General features: G+C 38.9%; 3 protein-coding genes across 3 annotated transcripts; 1 reads left to right on the forward strand and 2 right to left on the reverse strand.

Moving 5' to 3' along the window:
* Positions 1-84: 84 nt before the first annotated feature.
* LOC114524006 (TNF receptor-associated factor 4-like) lies at positions 85-7,776 on the reverse strand. Its single transcript, XM_028545104.1, has 8 exons — positions 7,594-7,776; positions 4,737-5,008; positions 3,319-3,370; positions 2,846-2,950; positions 2,505-2,747; positions 2,225-2,302; positions 1,576-1,951; positions 85-1,099 (listed from the first exon to the last, which is right to left on the reverse strand). The coding sequence occupies exons 1-8, from the start codon at positions 7,714-7,716 to the stop codon at positions 813-815; spliced, it is 1,536 nt and encodes a 511-aa protein (XP_028400905.1). The 5' UTR covers positions 7,717-7,776; the 3' UTR covers positions 85-812.
* A 1,710-nt stretch (positions 7,777-9,486) lies between these two features.
* On the forward strand, positions 9,487-14,042 carry LOC114524082 (glucoside xylosyltransferase 1-like). Its single transcript, XM_028545197.1, is given in 6 exon segments — positions 9,487-9,505; positions 9,839-10,025; positions 12,120-12,435; positions 13,009-13,289; positions 13,291-13,346; positions 13,460-14,042. Coding segments are annotated over 6 exon segments (1,164 nt in total). The 3' UTR covers positions 13,765-14,042.
* An 8-nt stretch (positions 14,043-14,050) lies between these two features.
* LOC114524032 (splicing factor, suppressor of white-apricot homolog) lies at positions 14,051-20,477 on the reverse strand. The gene is made up of 12 exons (XM_028545143.1): positions 20,103-20,477; positions 19,476-19,636; positions 19,181-19,357; positions 18,777-18,949; positions 17,299-17,524; positions 17,073-17,225; positions 16,588-16,764; positions 16,179-16,392; positions 15,586-15,871; positions 15,396-15,516; positions 15,151-15,313; positions 14,051-14,863 (listed from the first exon to the last, which is right to left on the reverse strand). Exons 1-12 carry the CDS (start codon positions 20,339-20,341, stop codon positions 14,842-14,844), a joined length of 2,112 nt encoding a protein of 703 aa, XP_028400944.1. The 5' UTR covers positions 20,342-20,477; the 3' UTR covers positions 14,051-14,841.
* Positions 20,478-20,834: the final 357 nt, after the last annotated feature.

The raw sequence follows: 20,834 nt of genomic DNA on the forward strand, positions 1-20,834 counted from the left end.
TCCCCACACTTTCCGCCTCATAAACGCGTTATCAAAATGGTCCAAGCTTTGATCAAACCTGACCGTTGTGAATGTGAATTTCAGAATTTTATTATAACTTCTATATTACAATATACTTGCTCGTGCATGCTTTAAATACAGTATACTCAATCGTTTATAGTCTTTGAATATATCTCTAAGATAAATGCCTGAATATTTTACCACGGGAGGTACAATTAAAGCGCTTATTGGATATAGCGCTACAAAGGCCTGTTAAATCCAGCTTTCGAATTATCCTTTAAGATAGACAAGAAAAAATACAAAGTATCGCGTATCACAAAAGTAGTCGCGCACCAACTTGGGTGGCTAGATCCTCCTTTTTGTTAAACCATTCGCAACAAACCAATGTTAATTTATTTACTTTGGTTGCATTCATTGTTTGTTTGCCACCCAAAATGGCGGAAGGCTACAATTACGGATAATGATCACAGCTGCAAGGCCGCATACTAAATTTAATAAACTATAAACACTGGGATAAGCTAAAGCGTTGTTAATTACAGGGGGGACGGTGCTTAGACCGGTACAATTGTGGGACAAGGGTGAAGGGTGCTCCATGCGTCCCCCAGCGATTCTCTATAGTCAGTCGTTAGACACAAGTTTTAAAGTACCAATGCACTGAATGAGAATCCAGTCGGTATGCAGAGGCTGAGGAAGATACGAATTTTACACCAAGGAAACAAACAACAACATATACATACTTCTATGTCCTGCATAAAAGCCGAAAATATCTACAAATAAAATACTGGAAAACGTTTTTCAGAACAAATCAAGCTTCATGGCTCGCTCATGCCATCGCAGTCGACGACAACTTTGATGAAGATTGTGTCATCCTTGAGGTAATTCCGCGTATCGACGTCATCGTGGCGGACAAATTTTGCGCCGCCAAAGCTGGCGTTCTTTTCCATCCTTGGTCGCCCCAGGAACGGTTCGTTCTCCGCGCATGGATTGGGTTTGATGCTGAACTTGATGTGTTTACGTTCACTTGCGTCGTCATTTTGATCAAGGAGAAAGAATGTAACTCGGTAATCAAATGGCCATTTCAAAAGAGCATCGTAGGCGCCTGTGAAATAATGAAACTTGCAGCTCAAGTGAAACACTCTCGAAAATAACCCGAACAGATTCTAAATTTTGCTTCCAGAATTTAATTTAGGTGCAAAACTAGCAGTTTAAACACAAAGCTATTTCATTCGGGCTCTGAGAATAATTTTCTTGGACGAAAGACGGTTGTTATTTGATTATATTTGTTTGCCGTAGCGCCAAGTCGAGTCAAAACATGGTCTGAAACTGGCCCAAAATTTTTGCCCAATACTAGGTATTTTTAAGTCTACAAGTACTCTCAAATTGCTTCTGAAAGGACCATTCTTCTAGCAAAATCTTTCAGGATTTGTGTCAATGATAATTCTTACTCACTTACGCTTATCTTAGCACATAATTGACAACTAATAGTAGCCTTGAAATACGCCAAATTTTAACCACCTGCCCGTGCTTTTCAGCCTCTCTGAAGTTCGCTATTATCACTTGACTTGAACGCCTTACCTTTCAAAACACTGACGAAGATTGACATGTGAGTTCCTTTGCCCTTGCCGTCCCCGTTCAGACAGACGGAAGCGCACAGCCTGTAGCCATGTTTGGATGTCGTAAAAGTCGGACTGAAGAGCGTCTCCAAATTTCCCGCCTTCGACTCCTTGAGTTTGCGCGCGTAGTCCTCGACGCGCCAGATCATCGCGTTGTGCGCGATCTTCTCGAGATCTCCCACGCGGCGGTCCATGTCTTTGATCATGTTCACGTGTTCGACAAGGTTTCCATCGTGCTTGTCCAGCCGTTCCTTGTTCAGCATCGCGAGCCCGTAAATAAGTTTCACGTGATTGATAATTTCGCTTTTGTAATGTTTGGGTAGTTTCTCACGGCTGCACTGTAGAAATAAGTTAATATAGTTCAGGTTTTGTTTAGTTCATATTCAACTACACTGCTTATGAAAAACTCTTGATAAATGCAACATTAATCTCGGAAATGTTAGCCCTGAAATTATATCAATGTTGTGGCAAGAATTACAGCCCGCCTCCCTAAACTGTTGCTCTACAATCCCGTTGTCGAATGAATTCACGCTATATCGCTTGTTTCTGAAGAGAAAAAATGAATATGCTTCTTTCGACAAGGGTATAGACAAAATTCGTAGTATACTTACTCGATGTTCGCAGCCAATGCCTTCATAATCACAGTTAATTTTTGTTTTTGGACAATTTTCTTCAATGTGCTTGTCGAGCTAAATAAAAGCAAAACAGCTGTGAAAACAAGCAAGCACCTTGTCCTTGTTAAGCCGAGGTAAGAACTTCCTTTTCCTACCAGGATATGACCAGAAATGACGGTAAAGAACTGGAGCTTTTTGTCAAATAAAAATCCATTTCTCGGTTGAAAGCGAGATATACGACGACCGAGATTCTTCCCAACACAAAACATTTCCTCACCTCATCTCTCGGAATGCTCAAAGTTTTGTCGCATTTATTCGGACAAGGCAGTGGGATTTTAGGGCATTCTTGGATGTGCTCCTTCTTATCTTCTCTCAAATGTCTATCATCGCAGTAGGAACAAGCGATGATCTTTTTCGGACAATCCTTGTCAAGATGTTTTTGCAAGAATCTCTTCTGGAATTTTGCCCCACAATCGTTGATGCAAAGGATGTCGCCGTATTCACAGTTCTCCAAATGTTCCTGTACAAGAAGACGACGTTATTTAAAGAATATTATCGAGACTGTATAGCTCCTTATAAACTGTGAATATTGGCAAAGTAAAATGGAAAATATCAAACCTGTATTTGTTGGTATTCGCCTTCCCATTTGCAGCCCCATTCATGGTTGGAGCACTTCACCTCCAAAGCAAGAATTTCCTTATTGAATGCTTTGTCGACCGTTGCCTGAAGAAGTTCGAATAAAATATTTTATCAGAATATTCTTGAAATTTTGCATGTTGAATTGATGCATAACTTCAATCATCAATTTGTAGGAACACCACGTGCATTTGTTGTAGATACAGATCTTCCCCTTAGGCCTTCATAAGTGCGATTAACTTTGTTGCCGAGAAAGAGCAGTGAACTGGAAGGAGAGATGGGGAAGAACGGGGATAGAGAGGAAGAAAAGGAAGATAGTGAAAGAGGGTGATGGAGAATAGCTCGTTTATTGCGAAAGAACTTCTGAAGGGTACAGTGAAGTGCATCTTCAAGCGAAGTCGAATTGTTGCTCGAGTATAAAAGTATATATATAAAAGTATAAAACATCAACTCACTGAGTCAACGTCAATCTTTCCGCGGTCTACAGGGCATCTTCTGTTGTCAGATCTACAAATATTGAAAAAACAGCCAGAAGTAATTAAAGTCGGCATATTAAAGATATAAAGAATCAAACGAGTATCGTCTATGATATTAACATCCTCGTGAGAAGCCGCTAGCTTCGGCCGGAAACGGTGTTAAGATCACAGGTAATAGAAACTGATCAAAAAACTTCCTATCAACTATGTTACAATACGAACCAATATAGGTTAAGCAGGTGAGCACTTCGGCGAAATTTCAATTGCATGCAATGACGTTTCCAGTTTTAATGAAAAAAAACGCGAGAGAATGTGAGAGATAAGCCGCGAAAAGTCGATAATTTTGAAGAGTAGTATATAAAGTGACTCGAAAGGGTATAAAAGTAATCTGAAAATTCGAGGGAGCTTCACGATTAACAACGGCAATCTTGTTTTCAATTCAAATCCGTTCAAGTAATCAAGATAGCTTGATCCCGGCCGATTAACAATTCGTTCATATATACCGAAAAGCTAGAGTGTTTTCAGAACGTTAAGAGCGGCACCTATTTCTCTTTAAAATAAATATTTATTAATAATTGAATTTAAAGGTTCCTAACAAATATTAATCCTATTTAATGCATTTGACAACTTACACAAAATAGCTGCTATGAAAAGGCAAATAAGTACGTTAGGCCGAACCTCAAGTTTCAACAAACCTTTGTTGTTGTCGAGGGTTTCGTGAAAACGTTTTGAATAAAAAAAGACATCTGATCATGAGGTAATTTTCATATTCAACGGCTTAGCGAGGCGATAGCAATTAAAACATTACAACATGTATTATCCAACGTATACATTATATAATAATCATTGAATTACAAAGATATTCTACGGCTTCTTCATCTATTTTCAAAGTATTTTACTCCGAAGACTGAAGTCATAAATTTGAAATGGCTATGTGTGTCTTGTTTATGCCGTTGACGCCGTTGTCAATTTAATTCTGTGCCGGCCTCGCGAATCTAACAGTTTTGAGGCTTTTCTTCGCTTAGTAAAACCGATTACCTTCGGAACGATTTGAAGGTTTTCTTTACGTTCAAGAATCGAGAGGCTAGCTCCAGTCAAGTTCACAAACAAAAGAAACTTTATGCCAATATCTACGTTATTTTGCTTCATTCAAGCCTATATAGGCCTTGTTTGGATCGAAATCTTCATTTTTGGGTAAGGTTTCAACCAAAATTAATGGCAAAGGAAACTTTTCTTCCCATTCAGAGCAACCTTTGAGACTTTCCCAACTGGGAACTGGCACTGAAGGTGATCTGCCAACCCGTATAAGGCTAGTTTCAAAAAGCACTATTTTGCGTGACTTGGACTGAAAGGTGTCGTAAATGAAGTCACATTTGAACTACATTGAATGAGCCTACCTTTTTATTTCGGTTTCAAAACAATGCGAGCAGACTCGATGACCACATTCTTCAAGCAAAACAGGGTATCGGAGAACTTCATCGCACGAAGGACATTCGTATTTCTTTTCCAACGGATAAACAAACAGCACTTTGAGACGTTCCTTCAAGAACTGCGGGATAGGACTTACAGACGACTGGCTTCGCACACTTCCCAAGCTATCGGTGATGCTGTTTCGACTGCCTTTTGATTTTGAGCTTTGAACACTTTGTTGGCTGCCCGTCATACTTTTCTAGAGTTGAAAAAAGACGGCTTTGATCAGTCAAATAGGACAAACACGCGAGGGAAGAAAATTTTAAAACGCCTTCTTCCCTATGTTGTCATTCAAGTAGTACCCGGCAACGTTGCTCAGGCTAAGGAATATTTTTAGCCATCAATTTTGTTGAATAATTAATGACGGGAAAATTTACATTAAACGAACTTTGACGGCATTTTCGAAAGCCGTTGAGAACAACTTTGTTCGAAGAAGATATATTCTGAATAGGGCATTTAAACTTGATAGGCTTATAAGACCTTTTGTTTTGACTGAAGACGTATTCTATAAGGCAAAATTCTGCCTGCAAATTGTCAAATAAACACTATTTATGCAGCTGCATTGCCTCTGTTATATTCCTCATTAATGCAATATGTGGAAAGACGGATCGTTTATTGAAGCACCTGCATGTAGAAAGAACCGGTTGCCATAATATAAAAACATTGTGGGTGAGCTAGAGCGCTGACGATTGGCGCTGCTTCTGATTGGTCAATACTGAAGCTAGCATGCAGTTTGAGTTAAGGCTCATTAATTTTATACACTTGCGATTTTTCCCGCGATTTTACGTGCTATTTTCTTCCTTTGATAGATGTGAACGAGTGAATTAGTTACTGATGTTCAAATAAAGGCGGTGTTACACTATGCAACTTTCCTTGCAACTTGCAATGTAATTCTACCCCTGAGGCATCTAAAGTTGACAAATACGAACATTTCTTACGATCTGCTAACGTTTTCTTAGCATTTCGAACACTCTTTACTAATTAACATCCCTCGAAATTATAATTGCATTGCCGGCAAGTTGCAAGAAAAATTGCATAGTGTAACATTCGTAACTTATCACTCGTTCACAAGAAGAAAATCGCACGTAAAGCGCAGCAAATTCGCAAGTGTAAACGAGCCTTCTTTACACAGTCAATTACAGAATAACACGTTTAAAGAAACCGGCAAATGATACCCTGAACCTTGGCTGGTCTAAAACCTGCCCGTCAAGTTGACTCGTGTCATTTCCAATTTAATTACAATTGTAGGATTGTTTGAAGTTTCGACGATTAAATTTTCAGCGATCACGATAGGAATTTTCATTTCTACGGCAATAGGTAGACTCTTAGGTTCAAAGACGTTGTAAAAAAGTGTAAATTTCACCAGCTGGCCATGGTCTCTCAATTTTTGCAAAGAACCTTGAAAGCTTGGTTGCGCTAGACTTATATGTTCTAATGTAACCATGTACATAAAATCATGTGAAATAATTATGACCGTGTTATACGTGACTTTATGGCAATATCTCTCCAGGGGACAGGTCCCTAACTGTATATTTTGCATAGTTAAATCCTAGTTAACTCAGAAATACACGACTCTGATTGGCCAATTCTGTCCTTAACTACAGTTAATAGTTAACCAGTCTTTTACACAATCCGATGCCCCTTATATCCCGACGATCCGACGCCCCTTATATCTTGCCCGCGGAAAAGTGCGGCATAGCTTTCTTCTGTTTGTATGTATGCCATGATTAGTTACTAAGTGACTCACTAGGAAGGTGATATATTTGTTTTTTAATTAAAAGGCATATATTATATTTTCATGGGCAGCTATGAGACCTTGTTTAATGAAGAAGAACAGTGTAAATGAAAAAAATATATTTGCCGGGTTTTTTTCTGGAGGTCAGTCGAACACACTAAAAAGTGACAACGATTGCTTCCTTACATGGCCATATCCTACTTTGCAGAAAGCAACGTTTCCCAGCAATGCCTGCTTCAGTCGCGAAGGGGCATGGGTGCAAACTACTAGAACACCTTCTCAGAAACTAGAAAGATATCATATCTGCTTAAAATTGACATCCGAACAAAATGATTCAAATTCTCCTCATATCGGGCAGCTGTAAATGCGTGCAATGCCAAACGTTTCCAATGACGTTTGATAAGTATTCATTTCATCTGTCAGTCCGCGTGTCAACAAAATAGGCCTCCAGTCATTTCTGGCAATTATCAACGAAGCCATCTACGACCAAACCTGGGTTTAATTTACTGATTTTCAGATAACAAAACCAATCTTGTTAATCGTCTTTGACAGGTTTTTCACGTTCAGTTACAAAGCGATGTCGGCATACTGATTTAAGCAAAGGAATTTAAATAACACGACATAGCTATATATGCTTTTTTCTCACCTATTTTCAACGGTTTGCATTGAAGCATTTTTATTTGTGTGCATGTACATTGTGAAAATCGCCACATTAAAATCATCCTAAAACTTGAAATTTGAATTTTAATGACGTTTAAAAAGTACTACGGATATTTATATTTAATTCAACGTCATCGGTTGAGTAATTGATGTTTTATTTCCAACATGCAGAGATGAGTTATTTGTTTCCTCTAAAAAAATCGACAGAGTGGATTTTAACGGAGTTAAATGAATGGTATGGATAAAAATCGTTCCGATCGACACCTGGGATATTTAGCTAAGATGTTTGCAGTTAGCCAGGGTCTCGCTTCGCCTGATTGCAAAACGACGCGCTTACTTCAGCTGTCAAAAAAACGCTTGAGAGTTCATGTAGACGCTTGTTCGCTCACCTGTGGAGTGGGCGATGAAATTCCATTTTCTAAGTTCTCCAATTCCTGGTTTACCATTCCTTCATCGTCCGATGCGGGGATCTGTTCGTTTTCAGAGTCGCTCATCTCGCTTCTATCTGGCATAACAAGTATACGTCGTCCTTGATTTGAATTAACTGCAGCTGAACCTTGTGCTTCGCTGCCTTACGGCTATGAAACTGCGCAATGAAATAATTGCGAAAATGATGAATAAATTTGGAGCCCTTGAAGAAATGTGGGCTAAATTGTTTACGGGGGGTTGCGCTAAATTTATCTACGCGTTGATACAAATAGGCTTCAGTAAATTGAAATCCAATTGTCGACACAAAATACGCGTAAACCGATGCGAAACTAACTCTCGAACTGCATTCAAAACGACGGAAAAATTTATTGTTCATCTTTATTTGGATGAAGTAAATTTAGGAATTCGTTTCCTGCTGCACTTCCCCCCTGAATGGAAGTCGATTTCATCTTTTGCCACCTGTTTCTTAGTGCTTATTTGTCCAATGAAGTGCTGAAGTCGTAACCTGTGGGTACAATGTTGGCATGGCAATAATACAAATTGTAAAACAGCGGTCATATCAGTTGCCATGCATCAGGAAACAAATGAACTCCAACGGTACACCTCGATTCGTGCGCGTGGTAAAGAAATCTTCAAAATTCGGATGGTTTTGACTGAGGTCTTAACATTAACTACGCCAAGAAAAAGACAGTTGTTTAATCTTTTATTATTGCTTGTTTTGTCGATTACAGGTCTTTTGTTCCTTAATTTGAACAAGCAGCATAGAATATATGGCTCTTTATTATAATTGCTTTAAAGAAGTGGACGATTTAAATAAATTAGTGCAGTGAGCATCTGGATGGCTCAAGCTATCCCCTCGTCCAGAATTTAGCAAAGGACGGATCCATAATTTTGGCTGACTGATGCGATATTTTGAACCATACTGCTGTGCCTCTAGGGGGTCCATCAACAGTGGCGTAACTGGAACGATAATTGCGGGGGGTTGCTTGTTGGATATACACACATTCATTCCTGAATATTCATATATTCACTTCTAAGTGCAATAGCTTACAATGTAAATCCGTCGGGCAAAACTGAATATAAGAATAAGTCCATATTCCGGAAGGTTCGACCTTACCAAAGTCGAATATACCACATTAACTGATTATTGACCGATTATAACTGAGCGTGAGGTCTTAGTATCCAAAAAATCTTGGTCTGATATTTCACAGTACAGACCGAACAAGATAGGTGAATAATCGGTTTATTATATGGCTGAGCCTGAACTGCATGAGATTTCGGGGATACTGGTCCAGATACGGAATATATACGGACCATGGTATGGGTTTTGGGTTTATGGGTTTTGCGGACCGGTCGCCAATCAGAATAGAGGATCTTGAAAAGCCACATAATAATCTGGTACATTCGACCTTGCCGAAGTCGAATATACCATATTCCAATATATTCAACATCCACTACCTTTTATCATGTCAGAGTGTTTACCTTATCACAGGCTAGTTATCCGCGGAGCGTAGGTAATAAAACTCTGGTTACGAGTTTGACTAGTTATCCGTTTTGCGCATATCCATGGGCGAATAGACCTTTCCTATTTTAGCTTTCAAGCGCGCGCGCAATGCGTGACGGTAGTTGATTATCGAGGTCAATTTGCGTTGTGATTTCGCCATGTTCAGGAGCGACTTAGTTTAACGAAGAAGCAAAAACAATCGGCAGGGTTTTCGTACAAATAAAATCGCTTCTAAACAGAGCGATATTGCAACTCAAAGTTGCTTGATAATCAACTACCGTTACGCATTGCGCGCTTGAAAGCTAAAACGGGAAAGGTCTGTTCGTCATGCGAAGTGTGTGGAAGCAAAATGCCTGGGTATGAGATTGGCGAGACACATCAAATCACGACATCCAAAATACGGCGAACTATGACACACCAAAACCAGGCTTTAGAGAGACACTCCATGCCTTACCGCGAGAAAAAGCCAATTATGTGCTTTTAATGAAACGCTTGATGCCAATGACACTAATAGGCCCCTGGATGTTGTTTAATTGAGCCACGCCCAATATCAGCTACGGTACCTGCACGTCCACAGCGTGGCGTACTCGAATTACCAGTCAGGCAAATGTAACAAACGCCGTGTCTATTTTCTGAATGCATTTCACGTCTGTTGGCTTCGATAATGGTTTTACAACATGCAGGTCTGTCGTTTTAACAAGCCCGTTCTGGTGTTCTTCTCTGTCATATTGTTAATTTTTCCTTCGTAACGTACAGTATCACTCAAAAAGACAACCTCGGGGATTTCAACGGCAAGAAATGGAGGGAACAAAGTGTACTTCTAGACACGCAAACATCAATTGGTAATCCGCATGGGGCTAGATCGCTCAAAGAAACAGATAAGTCTGTGTAAGTAATGACACAAATCTTGGTTAAAACGTAACAAGTTTTGAAAACTTTACATCGTCGAATTATATAAATGTTACAATATACTTCGCAAGGTTAGTTATTCACCACACATGTGCTAGACGGCTCTAGTCCGGTTTATATGGTTCGTCTGTCATCGGTTTTGCCAGTAATACAATTATTCTACAAAGCTAAGTTTAGAATACCGGTTGAGCTATACTTTGTGTGTACCTATTGCATGTACGGGAGTGAAACACGATGTTCCTCGGAGTGGGTATAACTATGTATAGGAAGTCTGTTGGGTTATTGAATCAATTTTACAGTGATGTTTACTAACTTGACACATCTACTGTAATCATAATAGAGTGGTGTGAATTTCATCGACTACCTAAGATTTGTGAACCGAACTTTGACGCTTCAGAGTCAGTTCGTCCAAGACTATAGTTTGTGAAAAATCTTTTCAAATAACTTTCGGGTTAAGAACCTCGCCATCACCACAGTCAAAATTCTGTTTATATTTTGTACAGGTAGCCTGGCTTCCCACGTTAACCTAACATTCAGCTAGGCCAAGTTTATCATGTCATTTTGCCGTGACGCACTACATGAACGAGGCTCATTCTCATTGCGGCCATAATAACGAAAATTCAGTCAAAGCAGAAAGTCATGTATCGTTTATAGTTCGTCTACTGTCTCACGTCTATTAGTTTGTATTCACATCATTACGAATCTCCTTGATAAATGAATGATTTCACAATAAAAGGATTACGCTACTGTATATTTCGAAGTTTCAAACAACGGGCTCTCGTGCGGTCGCTTTTGCTAGTGAAATATGAGATATTTTATGGCTTTGTTTCGAAGGATCATCCTCTATTTTGTCACGATTTCTTGACACATAATGTCTACGTTCACCGCCAGTTTCCGTCAGTTTACTACCGAGCTAACAAAGAAAGCAACTCAAACTGCGTTGGCGTTTTGCGTCGTTCAGGTTTTGCGCGCCGATGCGTAGCAAAATTAGATACATTTTAAGTGATAGCACTAATGGGCTTCGCGATCTTAGCTTATTATGCTTTCGAATTTCGAGTTTAACTCATTCATTGTGAGAATTGAACTATTCTTGTGAGTTGTTATGATTCTCTCCCGGAATATTCAGAGAGTTTTGCAAATGCGATGTATCACTGTAGTCAGTAGTTATGGGTTGTTTGGTTGACAATTTTTTGTTTCTTATGTTGTTCAGTTAAGCGCGATTATTGGGTGCAGTCAACCGGCCAACTACCCTTGGCATTGCATGGCCATATCAATCAACCTAAGGAAATAAAACTTCGTATATAAAATATCAAGAAAAGATTTCTTTAATAGCGCATATTTTATGTTTATATACAAAGCAGCTCAGATATTTGTGTCAAGTAAGGATTAACTTAAACTGCTTTTAAGAAAATACTTGGCTGTTGTAACATCCTAGCCATATAGGCAATGCAGCTATACACCACTTATTTGCATGTCAGCGTAAAATGTGGTGAAGCTTAGCGGGAAAGCGATTGTGTCTCGCAAAAGAGAAATCGACACGAGGTTCGCCAAGCAAAGACGTCTTATAACACAACGGTATTCACTAGTTTGTTGGCAATGCGCCTATACGCGCCCCACTAAGTATTTAGGTCAACAAAATTGTCAGCGTCTGTTGTCAAAACGTTAACTTCTATCAAACGAGTTACAGATGCTTTCTTTAATAAAGTCTAATTCATCTGTACAATGCATTGTTTAAACGCAATAGTTTTTTATTTCTTGACATTTATCAAAAGAAATAGATCGAGGTATAAATTGCAGGTGTACAAACCGGCTTGTTTTTTAAAGGAAAGAAGAAAGAAAACTCTTTTAGGGTCAAGGCGGAAATTTCAAATCCACTTCATAAAGAGTTGCTGAGTCGTATCAGAAACAACAGCTGTGTTTTAATAAAAAAGGTGGTAACAAAACACGGTTACTGGAGTGAATGTAATGCACCCCCCTTGCATAGTCAAGGAAAGGAGTTTACGACTCCCCCCGTCATTGTGGGTGAGCCAATCTCTAGTCTCAACTCTCTAACACAGGTGTATATCTTTATAGCAAGGTTTCATCGACGACATGCGCTCCGGGGAAAACTGCTATCGACGTTGCAGCTGTGGTTTGCGGAGACCGTTCGAAGGAAATAATGAACATGGTGAAGTCTGTTCTGATTTTTACCAATCATCAAGTGCACTTCCACATCGTCTCGGAGCGTGATTTGCAGGAGGGAATAAAGAGATCATTTGACAAGTTTCCTTCCAATGTGAAGGAACATTTTGGTTTTACATTGTATAATTTATCATACCCTCCTGGGGAGAATATTGCAACCTGGAAAAATCTCTTCAAAACTTGTGCTTCGCAGAGGCTGTTTCTAATGGTAATTCCATGCACGCATTTTTTTAAACTAGACAAGCGAATCATATATTTTGCTTGCGTTAAAGTTTACTGCATTCACTTCTCGTAGGACCCACAGGGGTCAGTTGTATAAGAGGTTATATAGTTAACGTCTAACTGGAGTTAAGGACAGAATTGGCCAATCACAGTCGTGTATTTCTGACACCGTTAACTAGGATTCAACTATGGAAAGTGTAGTTAAAGAATTTTATACAACCAGTCCCTGTTTGGACTAAATTTCTGTCTGGACTTTTTCAAAGGCAATTCAAACCGTTTAAAAGATTTTGTGACCAATTTTACCTCGAATATTTTCATCGAATTCTTTTTAAAACGCAAGAGTCAGCTATTTGCAAAATCATGACTGTTATCGAGGGAACATAACTGAGGTTCACTTTTACCACAGTTAACCATTAACTGTGCTTCTTTAACAGCGGCGAAATGAAAATATTTCTGATCAATGCTTGCAAAATCAGATTGTTTAAAAGCATACTAGATATATCTGCCTGGCATTCCAGCATTAAGTAAACAATATTAAGTATCTCTCATTGCGTTTCAGGACTTTATAAAAAGAGACAAAGTTCTATATTTGGACACGGATACGTTGCTTTTAAGTCCGGTAGAAAAAATTTGGCATCATTTCAGCAAGTTTAACAAGACGCAGCTAGCCGCGATGACGAGGGAAGGCGAACTTGCATCGTTGAACTGGTATCATAGGTTTGCAAGACATCCATTTTACGGCAAACTGGGTCTTAATTCTGGCGTGATGCTGATGGACCTACGGAAACTTCGAGATTTGAAATTTACACAGAATATAATTGAAATATACAGAGAGCATAAATATAATAGTGTGGGGAGATCAGGACTTGTTGAATATCTACTTTAATAAACACCCAGGTAAGGTTATGTTTGACCAAATCTTGTCCATTTCAAAAACTTTATCTATTCACTCCAGTCCTATTATCAGACATCAAAAATTTTACCCAACCCCAGGACTTTATTCTATTTAGATCGAGTGTATCTTTACCCATGTGAATGGAACTACAGACCCGACCATTGCATGTACCAAAACAATTGCCAGTCAGTGTTGCGGAATGGCGTGTACGTTCTCCATGGTAACAGGGGTGTATTTCATAACGACAAGCAAAAGGCTTTTAGGACAGTTTACGATGCTATAAAAAAATACAAGTTCGGTGGAAACGTGGAGACGGATATAGTTGCAAAAATACTAAACATGGAAAGTCTGAACTCTGACCGATACTGCAAACTTATGGCAAAAAGTTTTGTGAAAAATATGCTACAGCCTAATGGATAAAGCCTTCCGATAATCTCGATTATCGATCACGTTACATCAGATAATCTTTGTTGAAGATATCCCCTTTGATCAATCCTTTGTTGCTTTGTGGAAATAGTTAAACAGGAAAAAAATGGCGGCAAGGAAAAGCGATTTTGTGCGACTCTTCTAAATGTTTTTAGCGCAGTGATGCTAAAATATCCAGATTTTATAAGAGGTTTATTTATTTGGAATTAGCTAAAATACACTTTATTTATTATTAAAATATTTGTAAAGTATTTTAATTAAATGGACGCGAGCTGTAAACGCGTTTGCTGCGATTATAGTCTAACGATACGAGGAAAATTGCATTCTAATACGCTGCTTAACTGCTTTAAAGAACGCCACGAATGCGGCCATTGAGTTTCAAGTATAGGACAGTAGCGTAAATCGCGCACACGGGAATCAACTTAGGAAACAGGATGGGAATAAGCTCAATAATTGCTGATGTCTTCAAACGCTCTCTAGTATGCGTCAATACAGAAGTGACCTTCCACGAAAATCTGCACCTCATCTTTGCCTCGTTCTGACGTGACTGCTTAGTTATACTGGTCGGGTGGGGCTCAGCCTTGGCTACAAGGTCTCGCACGGGGGAAGCGTGGAACTATTACGCAATGATATTTACACCAAATGGGGTACGGGGGCGGGGTGGGGGTTTGTGAACTCCTGGTCACAGAGGGGTGCTCAAAAAAGGGTGATAGAGAATATCAAATCGAACTTTGCGAATTTTGCGGAATTCTTTGGGGAGAAATTGCTTTACTACCTTCTTGCCTTACTGAGTCTTATCATTGAGGAAATCATCATAATAGCTATTTACAAATAGGTGTGGTTTAAAAAACCTAATTTTCGCGAAACTTGCGAGTTTTCTTCAGCTTCCTTGCCTTTCCACAAGCCGGTGTTTTTGGAAGGCCAACTCTTCACACATTTGAAGCACAACGCAGCGTGCATCATGGGACTTCATCGGCTTGAAATCGCACGTGAAATAACGGCAACCTTCCGATTTATGTCCTTTATGGACCAAGACACATAAATCAGGCTCTTTTTTCCAGAGAATACTTTTCAACTTGGTCCGTGAGGATCGCTATATAGGTGGGTATACATTGCAAGTTAGCAAACTAGAAAACATCCATCAGAAAGGATGAGACTATAAAGGACCCCACTTGCAGGACCCCACTGCAGGACCCCACTGAAAAACACTATAAGGTGATGTGGGTATCCTGGTTAAATATAATAATAATAATAATAAAGCATCAATCTGAAGGAATTGGATCCGACAAAATTGGATCTTGTAAACAAACCTTTAGTTGATAATCTCTTAGTGTTCAGAACACCAAAAATTCATTTCAAACACAAATGGTTTTTTTTTACCTGACATCAGCGCCTGGTTGGATGTCAGAGCTTTGTTCTGGGGCGCCAGGTTTTGCTTTCTTTAACATGTTGATAAACAACTGAGCTCTTCTGCGACGTTCCAGCTGAACTTGGCGTCGAAGCGACGAGGTTGTTGACTTCACCTCTTCCTCGAGTCGTTGAACTGGAAAAGTTGTACAAGATGTCGGTCAGGGATTCTACAAACATTATAAAGGGCACAAAATTCGATGAAATCACCGACAAACCTTCCTTCTCTTTCTCTTGCTTTAGTTTCATTGCTCGTTCCTCCGCCATGACATCTTCCTGTGTTTTGGGACCCTGAAAGTTTTCCTCGGGTACTTCATGTTCGCTACGTGGAGCTGCACCCTGGAATTGAGTTTCATTACTTTGTGTTTTCATTGATTCAAAGCTGTCACGATTTTTTAAAATTCATACCTTATCACCCTGATTGTCCGTGTTGTCCTCTTCTATCCCTTCTTCCTCGCTTTCATCAGCCTTAGCTGTTTTGTATAGAATATTGCTGCGATATTCCATCACGGGTTTATTTTGGTCTTTTGTCTTCTTAATCTGAAAGCTCACCGGTTTTGAGCTAGGCACCAGTATCCCGCTCTTTATGTTGTCACTACCCTTGTTCCCAGACTCTACAGGGTTCAGCTCGAACTCTCGAATTCTCGTCTGGTAGTAAGTGTAATGGTCACTTGTTTCATTGATAAAATCAAATCTGGAAAAAATATAGGATTATAATCCAGTGTTACTACAGGAGGAAACCTAAACTAAACTAACTTTATTTATACTGGATAGCTCTATTCTAGTTCTAAACTGTTCTTCCTAGAGGTCCAGTAAGAATCATCTCTTATTGATCCAGTGTTACTACAGGAGGTACCTAAACTAAACTAACTTTATTTATACTGGATAGCTCTATCAGTTCTAAACTGTTCTTCCTAGAGGTCCAGTAAGGATCATCTCTTATTGATCCAGTGTTACTAAAGGAGGAAACCTAAACTAAACTAATTTCTCCTAAATCTCACCTCGGATCATTCTTCGTTCGTATATTCTCCTCGAAGTGTTTGCCGTTTCGCGCCACATACTCGGCCAGTTTGTCGCAAATTGGTTTCAAATCCGGGGGTGGTGGGATTATCGGTGACCCGGCCATATCAGTACCAGGGTATGACGGCAGGGAGGTTGCAGAATAATTGAGGTTATTCTGATAGTACATAGATGCATGAGGGAACTGTTGGGAGGCTGAAATGCAAACGTACTATATTTGATATTTGGCTTCAGTTATTCAAAGTAGATGCACTTTTAATTTGGTATATTTGAGTACCATTTCAGCGCGCTGCCAGTTAATGAGATGAAGTGTTTTAACAGATATATTTTACTTGTGTAGGAAAGACCATGTCCCATGATGCATCAAACTACTCCAAATCCACAACTTACCATTACCGTTTAGTGACCCGACGCCAGGTGGTGGAGGGGATGATCGAGGGACACCGTGGTGCGCATATGGATAACCAGGGAAACCTGGAAGGTAGCTGGTGGTTTGATCCTGCATGTTCATATCTGCGAGGAAGTTGTCCGCTTTGTCGGCAAATGAATTGCCCCCTGCGGTAGCGTCTATATAATTATAATTATTATAATAATTATATTTATTATCATAATTATCGTCCATCTATTTGGCATTGTAAATTTAATCCGTTTTTCTCACTTTTCCTCGCTATAAGGCTCGTTTTTATGTGCAATTTTCTTCTTTCGATGGATGTGAACGAGTGAATTAGTCACGGATGTTCAAATAGAAGCTCTTGTACATCAAAGCATCCGTAACTTATTACTCGTTCACATCTATCAAAAGAAGAAAATCGCACATAAATTCACATCAAAAATCGCAAGTGTAAACGAGCCCATTGGAAGACCTTTGTTCTTACCTGGATTGACAGCGGTCCATCCAGGGGGGAGTGGAGGAGGCTCTAAAGGAGGGATGTCTGTTTTTTTATTCGATGTGATGGGTTTTCGTAAGGATGCGGTGAGCAAAGGATGGAGTTCCATTTCGCCATCGGAATCTTCAGATTCTTCTTCCTCTGAGAAAGAAACAAGATTTCAGAATTTGAATTTCGCCTGAATAGGGTTTAGGCGCGGAGCCTGAGTGATCACCTTCTTCTGCGGGCGGTGTGGCAGGCTTCGCGGGTTTGTAGTTTCCGCTACGCACGGCCTTCAGGATGAGCTTGTAGTAAGGATTGAGGCGATGATCAAATTGAAGAAAATCAAACTGTGTATTCCCCGATTGCTTTGCCTTTACAACAATTTCCATTTGAGGACCGTGATCTTTTATAAAGAACGCCGTTTTCTCGATGATAACATGCAACTTCTCTGTGTCCGGCTATAGGGAAAACAAACAACTTTCTAAGTTCAATTGGTTCGCAATAGAATGCAGAGCATGAAATGGGAGAAACAGAAACTCAAAGTACGTTTATATGCTTCGATTTCTGGCGCCAATTTCAAAGCACACGTGAAAAAGCCAGTTCTACTTAAGTTATATTCCGATTCTAAAGCAAGATTATAATAAGTATTTGTTTACAAAGTGTTTGAAACTGGTATTGAAAGACGAGCATTTAAACGTACAATTATCAGTATTTAGGTTGATACTTGCCAATCCAACTACGATTTCGCCCTGCAAAAGACTTACTAAACCTCTATACTACACGGTCAGAAAACTTTTGAAATTGTCATACACAAAAAATACTCAAGACAAAGGGTTATACGTTTATCTCATATGCAACTAAGGGAACAAAACAGTAAGATTTTTGTATTTATTTAATAAAATACCAAAACTCGTTACGTTCAAAATAAGTTCAAATAAAAAATGTCACAAAACCACAGTTCATGAGCATGGTCGCTAAAGTCGTCCTTCAAAAAGGATTTTTAAACTATGTCTCTGAAAACTTCAGTTTATATTAAACAACAGTGTACACACTATATTACACAACATAAAGAGAAGAGCAGAACTGCTCAATTAAATCTTCCCGGACTACATGTGCATTCACATTGACTGCAAAAAATGAATGTTGCTTCAAAACTCCCGAGGATAAAATTTTCAACTCTGTCCTGTTAAAAGCGCTGGATAGAATCCTGTCAAACAAGTGGTTAGTATTTGAACGACAAACTACAAAACGAATTTCGTTCAGTTTTCTTCAACAAAATGCCCTTCTCAGCCTTTAAAAAGAGAAAATGTTTGTTTGGAATTAGTCGATGTGATTGTAATATTGAATGTTATCAAGTTTTTAGAATGAAAAAAAAGCCGGGTCAACAACCTTTTCCTTTTAAAGTTAAAAAGTAATGTGCAATTAAAAGTGTCTACTTTGAAATAGGATTTCAGCAAATTTGAAATAGAAAATATTTCAGTAAACTATGTTAAATTACCAACTGACGTTTTTCTTTCTTTCTAGGTGCAACACGAATGTGTATTACCATACCAAAACTTGGTACCTCTGTTGTATAAATCTGCCTCCACTTGATTCCTAGCATCAGTAACTGCACTTTGCCCACCTATTTGCTTATTTTTCAAAAGAGAAAACATGGCAAACAAAACAATGCATCATATACAATATGGTACAGTCTATCTGTCGACTCACCACTTCCATATCAGCTGGGATATCTAAGGCAGCCGGAGGAACAAACACCTCTACCACTTCTTGGACAGGATTGTGTTCTGTGAATTGTTGTTGTTGTAATTGGGGTTGCTGCATTTGTTGCTGTGGTTGAAGTGACATTATGGACGGCTGCTCCTGTATCGATGGAACTGGTCCTATTTAGTCAAAAGCAAATTTATTAGCATGAAAACGATAACACATCAAACTGTATATGTGTTGATTCATTTCAAAATATAAATTTTTTCCAGATATTTTTCCCAAAACCCTGTTAAATGTCTCCATCAATTTTTTGGTTATTTAGACAAGATGCTGTGCTGATGCAACAGAGTATCATGTAAAACATTTATCAACTGTGCTAAAAAGTTAAAATTTTTCCATAATCATACCAGTTACTCCTTGTTCTTCAGCATATGTTGAATAATATTGGCCATATGTTTGTGGTAAATCATAGTTATACTGTTGGTAATAAGGTTCTGTATTCTGCTCATTGTATGTCATTCCAACAGCACTGTATGATCCACTCTCTGAGGCAATTGCAGCTTTAAACCTCTTCATTTCTTCCTCTGGGATGAAAAAAGGCAGGTCAAATTTTGCACACAAAGTAATGGCAAGGCATTTTGCAACTATAATTGTGCTGAACCACATAAATATGAAAAGTTGTCGGTTAAAGAAGATACTTGCCTCCATCATCCGAGTCTTCGGCATTCTCTAATGCCCGGTATCTTTCTTCATCACAGAGTCTCTCAATTGCCTGTTCATCTTTAGATAGCTGCCAGTTCTGATCTGAGGATCCTTTAGATATGAAGGGTGAGATATCTTCCAACAGAAGTCTTCCATCAAATCTAGTAATAGTTAAATCAGGTATTTATATGGAAAGCGAAAATATGAACTACAATTTTCCTACATGGAAATTTGAAGGAAATGTATGTTACAAGACAAAATCTTTATATGTTGCAAGGGAATGTCTTTGTCAGGGAAGTTGGAACATTTTTTTTAAATAAGTAAAATAGTTGGTATTTCACACACACCCTCAATTGAAAATACGTAATTCTAAAATCTTGTGTTTGATCACCATGATTGCATGATAAGATCTGCCATCTGGTGTGGAATTTGATCTACAGTAGTCATTTTTTTCAAAGCTTCTCTTTCAACAGCTAAAGACAGTATTGGATTTGACAAATCCACTTATTTTTCATTGATTCTTAAACAAACAAGAGTACGCTTATTTGTAGTATAAAGTACACTACCAATATATAATAACTAATTCACCACAAGTGATGGTATTCAATTCAAACAATTAGTTTGTACCTATCGATCATAAGCGATTCATCTCCCATCCATGGTATCAAATGCCTTCCCTCATCGAAATATACCGCCTTAATATCATCACAATAGACGTTACAAGAATACCCAAAGACCAACAAGTCCTGATCTTTAATGGCCCTCTGGCCTCTCTTGTCTTTTTGACCAACCCTTCGCTGCACGTGTTGTTCGCGGCTTTTTTCCTCGAGTTCGTAGTCAAATTGGCTCTTAAATAACACAGACATTACTCAAGCTCTTCGCTTGGCGTTGATGTACAGATCGGAGGCAAAGAAGCATTCTAATATGGCAAAATAAAAGCGGTCTCTATAAAAAATTTTCGTCTCATACTTTTCGTAAATTATCACAACTTTTTTTTGTTTTTGTGATCATCTTCGCTCGGTTGAATACAATGAGAAGACTGGGATGGAGCATCACTGATCTCGCAAGCAACATATACCGCTGGACCAGTCATCTATAGATAAGGCTAAACCGCTAAAGTTCGTTGAGTTTAGGTTTCCTCCTGTAGTAACACTGAATCAATAAGAGATGATCCTTACTTGACCTCTAGGAATAACAGTTTAGAACTGATAGAGTTATCCAGTATAAATAAAGTTAGTTTAGTTTAGGTTTCCTCCTGTAGTAATACTGGATCAATAAGAGATAATCCTTACTGGACCTCTAGGAAGAACAGTTTAGAACTGATGGAGCTATCCAGTATAAATAAAGGTAGTTTAGTCT

This window comes from Dendronephthya gigantea, unplaced genomic scaffold (genome assembly GCF_004324835.1).
Source record: "Dendronephthya gigantea isolate DGI-Jeju-01 unplaced genomic scaffold, DenGig_1.0 000029F, whole genome shotgun sequence".
Classification (NCBI taxonomy): Eukaryota; Metazoa; Cnidaria; class Anthozoa; order Malacalcyonacea; family Nephtheidae; genus Dendronephthya; species Dendronephthya gigantea.

Excerpts from the sequence above, each read along its gene's own strand:
- LOC114524006 (XM_028545104.1), bottom strand. The coding sequence starts at position 7,716 with ATGCCAGATAGAAGCGAGATGAGCGACTCTGAAAACGAACAGATCCCC. Across the intron at positions 2,303-2,504 it reads TGAGCATTCCGAGAGATGAG|CTCGACAAGCACATTGAAGA; the intron begins GTGAGGAAATGT and ends GCTTTTATTTAG. Across the intron at positions 1,100-1,575 it reads CTTCGTCAGTGTTTTGAAAG|GCGCCTACGATGCTCTTTTG; the intron begins GTAAGGCGTTCA and ends ATTATTTCACAG.
- LOC114524032 (XM_028545143.1), bottom strand. The coding sequence starts at position 20,341 with ATGTCTGTGTTATTTAAGAGCCAATTTGACTACGAACTCGAGGAAAAA. Across the intron at positions 15,517-15,585 it reads CGGACAATCAGGGTGATAAG|GGTGCAGCTCCACGTAGCGA; the intron begins GTATGAATTTTA and ends ACTCAATTCCAG. Across the intron at positions 14,864-15,150 it reads CAACCAGGCGCTGATGTCAG|CGATCCTCACGGACCAAGTT; the intron begins GTAAAAAAAAAC and ends CCACCTATATAG.